Source organism: Myotis brandtii, unplaced genomic scaffold (genome assembly GCF_000412655.1).
Source record: "Myotis brandtii unplaced genomic scaffold, ASM41265v1 scaffold134, whole genome shotgun sequence".
In the NCBI taxonomy this organism is placed as follows: domain Eukaryota; kingdom Metazoa; phylum Chordata; class Mammalia; order Chiroptera; family Vespertilionidae; genus Myotis; species Myotis brandtii.
In genome coordinates this window covers 1,702,446-1,715,596 of record NW_005354756.1, presented here as the reverse complement: position 1 = coordinate 1,715,596, position 13,151 = coordinate 1,702,446, and the positions used below count along the sequence as shown (strand labels likewise).

Genomic DNA, 13,151 nt, shown 5'->3' with positions numbered 1-13,151 from the left:
GGGGCGACCAGCCGGAGGGGCCTGGAGAGCCTCCTGTCCGTGCTGCTGCGGGGGGTGCAGACCTGAGCTCCCGCACTCATGGCTCGTCTTCTCTTAGCTTCTAAGGTTCTTGCTTTTCCACACCCAGAAGACAGTGCCCGAAGCCAGGGACACCAGCCATGCGCCAAACAACTGGGCCTCAGGTGAGCTGAGCTTCCTTTCCATCTGTTAAAAAAAGCACATTAGCGCCCGGCCGGTGTGGCTCAGTGGTTGAGCGCGGGCCTTATGAACCAGGAAGTCAGGCTCCAGGAGGTCACGGTTGGATTCCCGATGAGGGCCCTGCCCCGGTTGTGGACCCGATCCCTGGTGGGGGACGAGCAGGAGGCAGCCCATCAATGATTCTCTCTCATCCTTGATGTTTCTGCCTCTCTCTCCCTCTCCCTTCCTCTCTGAAATCAATACAAACTTATTTATTTATTTTTAAATCACAGTAGCTCTCAGTTGATCAGGAAAGGACCAAGAAGGCCTAAGGTGGCCAGGCTCTGGTTTTCGCTTTGAGTAAATACCCGGGGGAGGAAATGAGACTTTTGTGTATAGAGAGGGATGAATTTGGATGTGTAGGTTTAAGTGTAAAAGGGGGACCCAAGCCTAGAAATTCTCCTCCACTGTGGAAATCTAGATCATGTTCTACAAAGAAAAGTCACCTGCTGAGGTCAGAGAAATTCTTCATTGAAGAGATTGCCCCACAAATAGGAGACGTATCCCAGAGAGACCAGCATTGTTCTTCCCATACGCACTTTGTAAATGCTGGGTGCATAGTATTGAATAATGCAGACAAGTTCCCTTTTCTCATTAGCCAAATAGACAGTCTGCAAACAGATACACAAGATACCATAATTACATGTTGCCAAAGCACAATGCGTCTCAAGAGTGTGGTCCACTGGCAGTGTGGGCATCACCTGGGAGCTCATTAGAATTGCAGAGTCTTGGGCCCCATCCTAGACTCCGTCAGACTGGGGAGGAGGATAGCGGGGCCGGGAATCTGCTGTGAAAGCCCTTCAGGGGATTTTTATATACCTTCTCCAATTTGAGACACCTCAAGGAAGCTACCTCTCCAGGGGAGGCCTCCTAGAGGTAGGATCTCATGTCAAGGATGCGATAGAAACAGTCTTGGGAACTGCTGAAGAGAGAACTTTCCAGAGAGGAGTTCAGCAAATGCAAACCCCCTGTAGGGGGTGGGGGTGGGGGTGAGGGAAGCTGGGTGTACTTTAGAAATGGGGAAGTCAGAGAAAGTTCAGTGTGAGATGGGGGACGTAGGCACATGTCTGGTAGGTCACTATGAAGACTTTGGTTTCTACTCTGGGTTCACTGGGAAAGCACTAAAGAATTTTAAAAAGGGGAGGTGACATGGTTAGATTTATTTATTTAAAAGGTTTTCCATGGTGGTGAGTTGTTTGTGGAAGGGTATTGGTCAGTTGCATGTTGTAGATCAGGTAAAAGATTAAGTATTGTCTTTTTTTTTTTTTAATATATTTTATTGATTTTTTACAGAAAGGAAGGGAGAGAGATAGAGAGTTAGAAACATCGATGAGAGAGAAACATCGATCAGCTGCCTCCTGCACATCTCCTACTGGGGATGTGCCCGCAACCCAGGTACATGCCCTTGACCGGACTCGAACCTGGGACCTTTCAGACCGCAGGCCAACGCTCTATCCACTGAGCCAAACCGGTTTCGGCAAGTATTGTCTTTTTCATTTGTAATTAGACTTCATTTTTTAGAGAAGTTTTAGTTTCATAGCAAAATTGAGCAGAAAAAGCAGATCCCATGTCCTTCCTGCCTCCACACATGCATAGCCTCCCCCATTATCATTGTCCCCCATCAGAGTGGTACATTAGTTAAAATTGATGAACCTACATTGATGCATCATAATCATCCAGAGTCCATAGTTTGCATTAGGGTTCACTTTTTTTTGTTCTGTTATTTTTTAAAAATACATTTTTATTGATTTCAGAAAGGAAGGGAGAGGGAGAGAAAGATAGAAACATCAATGATGAGAGAATCATTGATTGGCTGCCTGCTGCAAGCCCCCTACTGGGGATGGAGCCCCGAACCCCGGCATATACCCTGACCAGGAATCGTACTGTGACCTCCTGGTTCATAGGTTAATGCTTAACCATTCGGCCACACCTGCTGAGCAGGTTCATTCTTGGTGTTTTACATTTTATGGGTTACAAACGTATGTGACATGTATCCGCCATTATAGCATCGTACAGAGTTTTCATGTCCTAAAAAATTCTTTGGGCTCTACTTATTCATCCCTCCCTCCCTGGAAACCATTGATCTTTTCAACTGTTGACATTGTTTTGCCTTTTTCAGAATGCCAAATAGTTGGAATTATATTGTATAGGCTTTTCAGATTGGTTTCTTTCACTTAGTCATATTCATTTAAGGTTCCTCTATGACTTTTCACAGCTTGATAGCTTATTTCATTTTAGTGTTGAGTAATAAATATTCCCTCGTCTGGATGTACCACAGTTTGTTTTAGACACTTACCTACTAAGGACATTGTGGTTGCTTCCAAGTTTTGGCAATTATGAGTAAAGCTGCTGTAAACTTCTGTGTGCAGGTTTTTGTGTGGACATAAACTTTCAGCTCATTTGGGAAGATACCAAGGACGTGATTGCTGGATCATATGGTAAGAGTATGTTTAGTTTTGTAAGAAACTGCCAAACTGTCTTCCAAAGTGGCTGTACCATTTTGCATCCCCACCAGCAATGAGAGAGTTCCTCTTCCACTCTTCCAGCATTTGGTTGTCAGTGTTCTGTTCTAGATTTGGCTATTCTGATAGATGTGTATCTCATTGTTTTAATTTGCATTTCCCAGATGACATATGATATTAAACATCTGATCATATACTTATTTGCCATCTGTGTGTCTTTTTAAAAAAAAAAATTTTTTATTGATTTAAGAGAGGAAGGGGGAGAGAGCTAGGAACATCAGTGGATCTGTGCCCAGAGACAGGGCACTGCCAACCTTGTCTGAATACAGGTGGTTCAGAGAAGAGACTGGAACAGGCAGGTTGTGGGGTTTTTTCAACAGAGCTAGCTTTTTGATAAAGTAAGAAGATATGAAAAGAAATTTGCAAAATGCTGGAAAAACTTTTTTAAAAAAAATATATTTTTATTGATTTCAGAGAGTAAGGGAGAGGGAGAGAGAGATAGAAACATCAATGATGAGAGAGAATCACCGATCAGCTGCCTCCTGCACGAACCCCTTTGGGGGAATCGAGCCCACAACCTGAGCATATATGCCCTTGACCAGCCTTGAACCCGGGACCCTTCAGTCCGCAGGCTGATGCACTGTCCACTGAGCCAAACCAGCTAGGGCTATGCGTGCGTACTTTAGATGGGCGGAGACGGGGTGAGTGGCAGCTACCTGTAGTGGTTAGTGTATAGAAAATAAGGTGACCAGAGTATGGAGTACTTGAGATAGGAGGTGCCGGAGGGACAGATCCACAGGGGTTGATGCAGTTACCAGGCAGAGAGCCCCAGATGCCAGGCTATGAGATTAGGATGACTTAGAGCTGAGCAGATGGGAGTGCGTTGGGGTTCCATGTTTGAAGTGGAATGACTGGCTGAAGGCGATCTTGATAGAGCAGACCTTCCACGGGGCTCAGAGTTGGGGACCTGCAGTTCAGGCTGCCTCCTTCTGCCCCTCACTCAGAGCTTGAGCAGGAACCTGTTGTTTCAGGAGTCCGTGACCTTTGAGGACGTGGCCGTGTACTTCACCCAGAATCAATGGGCCAGCCTGGACCCTGTGCAAAGGGCCCTGTACAGGGACGTGATGCTGGAGAACTATGCAAATGTGGCCGCCCTGGGTAGGTCCCTCTCATTGGCTCTTCGTGATAGTTTGACATCTTTCTCAGATATTTGGGGGGACTCTAGTAGCCCTTGGGTTTGATGACTCTGCGGGGGAGTTCTGCAGTCCCAGCCTTTGGAGATGCTGGGTGGGGAGATCCTGGTGCCCTTTGGTTTTGAAACTGGACTTGCTTACACCTCAGGGAGGAGTGAGATTCTGGGCACTGAGTGGAAGGACTTCCTGGTGCCCTGGGTGACCTGTTCCTCCATCCTTCCATTGTCCTGGGGTTGTGGGTCCTCCTCTCTGAGGAGAGTCTCCCAGGATATCAGTGCATATATCCTTCCTGAGGGGCTTTCCTTTCTAATAGCCAGGGCAAGGTTGACATTTCCTTGGAGAACGGCTGTCTCCCTGTCATTCCTTTTAGAGCCCATCCACTTTAAGCCCATCCTCAGAACCTTGGCTGGCTCCCTTGGTCTCCGAGGCAGTCCATTTCTCTCCCCTCCCAACTAGCCCATTAGGAGCTGGGCCTAGAGAGATCTCAGGAAGAGGTCTGGACGTCTCCCTCAACTTGTCTGTCTTTTTTTCTTACTGAAGTGGCATTTCCAGCCCCCAAACCTGATCTGATCTCCCAGCTGGAGAGAGGGAGTGCACCCTGGCGCCCCGATCCTTGGGAAGCAGAGGTTTTGCGAGGCATCTGTCCAGGTGAGTAAGAGAATACAGCAGTTTCTGGCTTGGCCTTCCTGGTTTACTGGAAATGTTTCTTCTGCAGCAGAAAACAAAGCTCCCTGTTGTCCATAAGGCAGTAGTCGGTGCACTCTGACCTCCACTGAGTTCCAGCCCCGAGCCCAGAGAGACCAGTCCCCGGAGTGCGTGGCCACACACTGTCGGCACACACATGTGGCCGTGCTCCTGCAGAAAGCTGTGACCCAGGAGCTCCTGAACCACTTTCTTTCTCACCTGTGGAAATATTTAATTTCATGCCAGTTTTCATGGCAGCAGAGGAGTAGGGTTTTTGCCATATTTTAAGGAAAATTTGATTCTGTGGGTCAAACTGATTTCTTTGTGCCACAGCTATGGATTTTATTTTAATTTGCCTTTATTGGTGCAGTTTAAAGATTCCTATGCCATAATATTTGGGTTTACATTATATTTGTCCTATTTGAGGTTGCATAGGAGAAGGCAAGGCACATTCCCCCCACCACGGCACCCAGCACATACACACATCCTCTAATTTCCCCAAGACTGCTTCCCAGTCCTGGGAGCTTTTCATTACTTGGTTTTCTTTCCTTTCGAAAGAAGGTTTCAGGCCTCACTTCTCACACATACTGTGATTTTGTAAGTAATGGTTCATTTAGTAATGATGCCACTATGGTATCTCCAACTTCTGTTCCAGCTGACTTTCTGGAGGAATCTTTTATCTCAGAATATTACGTGGAACATTCAAAAATGGAATTATTAGGCCATTATTCAGAATTTAGAATTCGGGTGGTTTCCTGGCCTATGAGGGCGGCGGGGGCATTATAATCTGTTGTTTGCTCACTTGTGTTCCCAGCCTGCTCCGCCTTGTCATGCTAGAGCTGACCTCAGAGCAGTCTCACTGGTCTTTTTCCTCTTCCGGGTCTCTCTCTTTAAAAAATTTTCCATTTCTGCTGATCCCTCTTATCTGTCCTTTTCTTTTCTCTGTCCCCGCTCATGCCTTCCTTCCTTCCCATTTTTTTTATTTTTTTATTTTTACTGATTTTTTTTTAATCCTCACCCAAGGCTATTTTTCCATTGATTTTTAAAAAAATATATTTTTATTGATTTCAGAGAGGAACGGAGAGGGGAGAGAGAGATAGAGACATCAATGATGAGAGAGAATCATTGACTGGCTGTCTCCTGCATGCCCCCTAATGGGCAACCCTGGCATGTACCCTTGACCAGAATGGAACCTGGGACCCTTCAGTCCACAGGCTGACACTGAGCCAAACCAGCAAGGGCCCATTTATTTTTAGAGAGTGGAAGTAAGAGGGAAAGACAGAAATGTTGATGTGAGAGAAACACATTGGTTGGTTGCCTTCTCTACGAGCCCCAACCAGGACCCGGGCCAGGGAGGAGCCTGCAACCAAGTTATGTGCCCTTGACCAGAATCAAATCAGGGATCCTTCGGTCCTTAGGCCTATGCTCTATCCACTGAGCCAAACCGGCTAGGGCTCCCTCTCATTCTTGAAGTTCTCATTCTGCCCATTTCACCTGCCTTAGTGCCCCCCACCCCCAACTCCAGCCTTCCCTATAGGAGGCACATCCTGTTTCCAATGTCATTACAGTTGTATTTTACTACTTTTCTTTTTCTCTCTTGTCCTCCTCTATGGATGCTAATAGCCATTTCATGGGTATATTTTTTAAAAATCGCCTCCTACAAGAGAGAATTAGGACCCCTGGATTCTGCTTTCTGTCCAGCTCAGTAATTTGGAGTGCTCATGGTTGCTTTGGTCAGGTGACGAGTCCTGGATCAAGGATGAAGAGCCTGCTGTAAAGCAGGAAGCCTCCGGAGAAACAGAGCGGTTCAGAGTGCCGGGAGGTGGACTCAGAAATGTTTCTCAGCGCCTTGAATTTAAAAGCAAGGCCACGTGGCCCACTTTCAGCCTGAATCCGAATCTGATACTTCGAGGGGGAATGAAGTTCTATGAGTGCAAAGAATGTGGGAAAATCTTCAGGTACAACTCAAGGCTCATTCGGCATCAGATGAGCCACACCAGGGAGAAGCCCTTCAAATGTAAGGAATGTAGCAAAGCTTTCAAGTCCAGCTATGACTGCATTATACACGAGAAGAACCACATTGGGGAAGGGCCCTATGAATGCAAGGAGTGTGGCAAAGGTTTGAGTTCCAACACAGCCTTGACTCAGCATCAGAGGATCCACACGGGGGAGAAGCCCTACAAGTGCAAGGAGTGCGGCAAGGCCTTCCGCAGGAATGCAGCCTACCTTCAGCATCAGCGCTTACACACGGGGGAGAAAATCTATAAGTGCAAGGAATGCTGGAGAGCCTTTGGTTGTAGGTCACTTTTCATTGTCCACCAGAGAACTCATACTGGGGAGAAGCCCTACCAGTGTAAGGAGTGTGGCAAGGCGTTCACACAGAAGGTAGCCTCCATTCAGCACCAGAGGGTGCACACTGGAGAGAGGCCTTATGAGTGTAAGGTGTGTGGGAAAGCCTTCAGGTGGTACAGCAGTTTTGTTCAGCATCAGAAATTGCACCCCGTGGAGAAAAAGCCCGCCCTGGCGAGTCCCCAGTGCCCCTCTTCAGCCTTGTCGCCGGGTCCTCTCCAGAGCCTGTGCTTGGCTCCCGCTGTGGCCACACCCTCGCTGACCTTCCCGCAGGCTGTGCTCCTTCCTACCTCTGGGCCTTTGTTCGTGCTGCTGCCCACATCTGGAATGCCTTCGCCACCTGTCCAAATAGTGCAGGTCTTCCCGGGCCTTGCTCCCACTGTTAAGCCTTCCCCGGTTCATCTCGCCTCTCGTGAGCTTTATCTTGCCACGCCCGTGGCGCTCACGCCCAGCAAATCTCCAACCTAATTGGAGTTTCATTTGTATTTTTTTCCTCACCTGACATGTGTTTCAGCTGTTTCAGCGCACACTGCATTGTAATCTATATATTTAAAGATTGTGTTTATATAGTATGTTGTCTTTTCTTCGTGGGATGGAAATACTTGATCTTTGCCTTGGCCCCTTTCTGGCTTGAATAGTAATGGCTGTATCTGGGGGTGCTGGTTGGACACTGGGGTGTTAGAGAAGTTTGGGAGAGGGCACATCCCTGTGTTAGGCCATTAGAGAGAAGCAACCTGAGAGAAATGGAGGAGAGTAGAGAATTGTAGTAAATTTGCAACAACAGACTTTAGAAATGAGTGCAGATTGTTGAGAATAGTTCGAGATGGTGTAGTAACGCAGTTGAAGTTGCATTGTCCTCGGCTCGGATCATTGAGGATCTCATACATCTATGCCAAAGCTCGTGTGAGATAACCAGTTTGATTCTCTGCCTTCCCCCAAACCAGTGTCTGTGGTGGAGAGACTGAGAAGCAGGCTGGCAGAGACCTCCAGGGGACATCAGCAGACCGGAATCTAAAGTGTTAACTGTTCCCTAGAGACAAAGCTATTCTAAGAGAAAGTGATGCTTCCCTAACACTAGTGAGATTCACCACAGTGGATGCCACATTGGTGGGACCATTAAACAAATCCACTTATTCATTCTCTTAAAAATATTGGGTATCTACTGTGTGCCAGGCACTGTAGGAAAACCAGGGAAATGATGGTGGACGTCTTCAACCTCCTGAATCTTACAGTTATTTGGGGAAGAAAGTGGGACAGATACTTTAACAAATTATTCAAATGTGAAGGAAATGTGTGGGGTGTTGTGCGAGAATCCAGGAAAAAGGAGAGCCTGAGGGAACAGCAAAGGTCCTGAAGTAGGAAGACACACGGCTCATCTCAGATGCTAAAGGAAATCCAATCTGGCGGGGGTGATAAGTGAGGGTGGAGAAAAATAGTATAACACAGTCATTTTACTAGCACAACTCACTCACTCATTACACAGAGATTCTTCAAGGTTCACCCTAAAGCAAATAAATGTGGCCCAAATATTTTACCCAAGCATTTTATTTTGAAATTGTTAAACCTGTAGAAAAGTTGAAAGAATGGTACAGTGAATACCTGTATACCTTCCCTATAGATTAAACTGTTAGCATTGTTTTCACATTTGCATTTTCTATCTTCATACGTACGTACGTATAGTTTCCTAACTCATTCCAAAGTAAGTTGCAGGCATCAGACACTTTACCCCTGACTTCTTCAGCTGTATCTCCTGAGAATTGAAGGCAATCCTCCCACATAATCACAATAGCACTCTCACAATGTGGGGGTACCATCTAATTTACAGTCCCTTAAAAATATCTGATTTCCTCTGTACCTTTTCTAAAGCTGATTTTTCCCCCCAATCCAAGATCCAATGAAGGTTTCCCATGGATTTGGTTGTTACATCTCTTCTAGAACAGTCCCCTGATTAAAAACAAAATGATACTGACTTTTTAAAAGTTGCTTTACATATACTGAGGTATATTTTACACGTAAATGATTCACCCGTTTCAGGTATACAATTCAATGATTTTTTTTTAGTAACATTAAACATGACCATAAATCAGTTTAACATTTTCATCCAGTAAGGTCCCTCCTGCCCAAGCAACCACTAATCTACTTACTGTCTCCATAAATCTTTTTATGAACAGTTCTTACTTTTTATTAAAAAAATTTTTTTAAATTGATTTCAGAGAGGAAGGAAGAGAGATAGAAAGATCAATGATAAGAATCATTGATCAGCTGCCTCCTGTATGCCCCCTACTGGGGATTGAACCCGCATCCCAGGCATGTGCCTTGACCGGGCCGGTGACCTTCTGGTTCATAGGGTGATACTCACTGAGCCACATTGTCTGGACAACAGTTTCTATTTTTAAAAAGTGCTTTTGGGCTTTCTAGTTACAATATGATGTCCATGCTTAGCTGGTACTTCCCAGCCCTGGCCCTGGAATCAACCATTTCTCCAAGGAGTCCTGATGTGGGACATGATACTTAGAAACCAAGAGCTGGGGACCAGATGTGGTATCTTGAACATGGGTGGCCTGAGGCTGGGATTTGCACATGTCAGCTAGTTCAGGGCTGGGGGGCTGTTGGACATTCACCTGGCTTTCATGTGAAAATGCAAAATGAATGATCAGGTCTCTACGATCTTGGTGCTAAAATATGACAAGAGGCATTGATTTTTGGTTCTTATTTGAACTTGTCGCCATTGTGTGTGTGTGTGTGTAAGAAAAGAGTAAATAATCTATGATTGGCTGCCATGTCTAATTCATTCGCTTTCCAAATAACTGACAGAGTGCCTGAATGTTGAAGGCTTTCAATAAGTGCTTTTTAAATAAATTACCAAAGCATCTTTGTATAGTTATTGCCTTCATCATAATTCATATATACCTCGCCTCCTCAAATAATTCAATTTGTTTCTATTGAGATGTAGTTTAATGTCACCAGAGGGCTAAGCAATATAGAGATTCATGAGCTATAAATTGTAAAACAGGCCTCATTACGTATTAAAATACATCATAATATCTGTGGATCTTTGTTTATAAATTGAAGAAATTATTGCCATAATTATAGGATTACAACAAAAGTGATCTTAAAATAATTAGTGTATATTGGTAGATAAATGTTTGTCACTAGCAAAAGGGAAGTGAACAATGTGAGAAGCAGTAAGTTTAGTCTTTGTTAGTGCAGAAAGGGGCAAAATTTAGCATTGTTTATAAACTTTTACCTGTGCCTAGATTTTAAGCAAGTGGCATTTAAAAAAAATATTTTTATTGATTTCAGAGAGGGAGAGATAGAAACATCAATGATGAGAGAGAATCATTGATTGGCTGCTTCCTGCATGCCCCACACCGGGGACTGACCCCACAACTGGGCATGTGCCCTGACCAGGAATCGAACCGTGACCTCCTGGTTCATAGGTCGACACTCAATCACTGAGCCACGCCAGCCAGGTGAGAAAGTGGCATTTCTAAGAAAGAGTGAAATTGTCATCTTAGAGAGCACAGCAAGCATTAGCCATGGAAGCAAAGGGAAAAGAAAAAGATGGTTGGAGTTATTTCAGTTCTTCTAGCTGGATGCATATATACCCTGCCTCCTCAAATAGTTCAATTTGTTTCTATTGAGATTGACTTGAGAGGTCTTCTTCTGACCTTTCTGGGATGTTAGTAATCCAGAGAGGGGATTGAGCCTGTTCAGGTCTCCACCCTCATTTTCACCCCATTTGACAAAAGATTCACACAGTCCCCAATTGTTTCCACATTTGGTCCTCCTCCCCTTCCTCCTCCTCCTCCTCCTCCTCCAGGTGAGCAAGTGAGGGCGGTGTCAGCACACACCCATCTCCTCCTCCTCCTCCTCTTTCTCTTCCTCCTCCTACCCTATCTAGCTAGCTATCTGGCTATCTCTAAATACTTCCATGGGTATATCCAAGAACAAGAATCTTTTCTAACTGTAACTTCAATATCGTTATCAAATTCATGAAATTTAACACCGATCTAATACTATTTCTTACTTTATAGTCTATATTCAGATTTGGCCAACTATCCCATTAATGTTGCTTACAGCTATCTGTATTTCTAATCCAGGATCACAGATTACATTTAGTTCTCATGTCTTTCTGGGGCCCTTTGATTTAGAACACGTCCTCAGCCTGCCTTTGTCTTGCATGACTTCGACTTTACCTAATTTGGGTTTGTGTAATGTTTCCTCATTATTAGATTCAGATTATGCATTTTGACCCCAATATCCCAGAAGGGATAATGCGTCCTCAGTACATCTTATCTTGAGGCATACCTTGTGGGTTGATTTCATTATTGAAAATAAGGACGTTGACCATTTAGTTCAGGTTGTGTTGATTAGATTTTCCACTGTCAAATTACTCTTTTCCCTTGTGTGGTTAATAGGTACTTTTGTGGGAGGTATTTTGAGTTTATGTAAATATACTCCTTAGCAAACTCTCACCTAGTCTTGCCTGAGTCATACCCTAATTTCTAAATGGAGATGGTATGGATCTATCAGCATCATCTGTGAAGCAGAAGACAGCACCTGGATCCAGTTTCATGATTTTATTAAATTATCCTTGGCAGGTGAAATGGCTGCAGAGCGCCAGCATGCTTCACACTCTTTATTCAGTAGACTGGCAGCCCAGCCAGCCAGGTGAGAGCTGCCAGATATTTTTAAACGGAGCTATAAACAACCGCAGGGGAAGACAGAATAAATTCAGGCTGAGCCTGGGGCCTCTGAGTCCTCAGGTGATGGTTCTCCTGTGACTCGGGGCCAGGTTGACCCTGTAGGTGATCCGCCACTATTCTTAGGACTGGGAAGACCCTTCATCCCTCTGTTGAATTCCTGAATATTTATTTTCAAATTCTACTTAGTTTCTAAGGGTGAGGTCGTTTCCTAGGGAGAAGCTTCACCTCCCCCCGCCCCACCTTTTTTTAAAATATATTTTTTATTTCAGAGAGGAAGGGAGAGGGAGAGAGGGAGATAGATACATCATTGATGAGAGAGAATCATTGATCAGCTGCCTCCTGCATGCCCCACACTGGGGATCGAGCCCACACCCGGGCATGTGCCCTGCCTGGGAATCAAACCGTGACCTCCAGGTTCGTAGATTGTCGTTCAACCACTGAGCCACACCGGCTGGGCAAGCTTCCCATCTTCACGAAGAATCCTTGGACGTATAAGGAACACGTACTGGTCGTACCACCTGCCCCTCCGGCGCCAGGCAGTGAAGGGCCGAGGGTCCCTGGCTTCACTGGGGCAGCGGGGCTTGGGCTTCCCCTGGCTCCCTGCATATGGTGCATTTACTCCTCTCAAAAGCGAACCTTTGCTTTCTATTTGTTGGTCCTGGGCGGTACGGTTCCCCGATATACACAGCATAATGAAAAATGGTGCTTCCCACAGAAGATCCCGAATAGGGTGATTTGTCAGTGACAAAGTCCTGCTGGGCTTTTCTAAGTAGTTGTGGCTCCGGATGGAGTTATTCTCACAGCTAAACAGCAGTGCAGTTGTTCATTTAGTCACCAGCAGAGAGAATCAATGCCTGCGGGCTTGTACAAAGATTCAAGTTCAAGGAGAGTCATCATTGCATTAGTCGTCAAGAAAGCTGGTGGCCGGCGTATGTGTTCCTCAAGCTAAGAAAAGAACTGCTATGACAGCAAGAGGCCAAACCTAGTTTTTACTGAAAAAGAATTAATATCCAATGAGATGCACATATCTTGAGCATGTGATGAGTTTTGACAATTACACTGTGTACCGTCACCAACATAAGATAGAGAACATTTCAAACATCCAGAGAGTTCCAGTCCACACCCAGCACCCAGAGGCAGGGACCGTTCTGGTTCCCATCGCCCTCTTTCCTTGCAAGCTGGCCACTGTTCTAACTTGTAGCTCAAAAGATTGGTTGTGCCTGTTTTTGATCTTCATATAAAGCAGTGGTTCTCAACTTTCCTAATGCCTCGACCCTTTAATACAGTTCCTCATGTTGTGGTGACCCCCAACCATAACATTATTTTTGTTGCTACTTCATAACTGTAATTTTGCTACTGTAAACAATATGTAATTATATATGTGTTTTCCGATGATCTTAGGCGACCCCTGTGAAAGGGTCATTTGACCCCCAAAGGGGTTGAGACCCACAGGTTGAGAACCGCTGATATAAAGGGAATCATGCAATAAGTACTCTTTTTGGCATCTAGTTTCTTGA

General features: G+C 45.2%; 1 protein-coding gene across 1 annotated transcript; it reads left to right on the top strand.

Annotated features, from left to right (window-relative positions):
* Positions 1 to 24: 24 nt before the first annotated feature.
* ZNF621 (zinc finger protein 621) lies at positions 25 to 9,146 on the top strand. The gene is made up of 4 exons (XM_014534910.1): positions 25 to 182; positions 3,731 to 3,857; positions 4,433 to 4,540; positions 6,315 to 9,146. Exons 1-4 carry the CDS (start codon positions 159 to 161, stop codon positions 7,391 to 7,393), a joined length of 1,338 nt encoding a protein of 445 aa, XP_014390396.1. The 5' UTR covers positions 25 to 158; the 3' UTR covers positions 7,394 to 9,146.
* Positions 9,147 to 13,151: the final 4,005 nt, after the last annotated feature.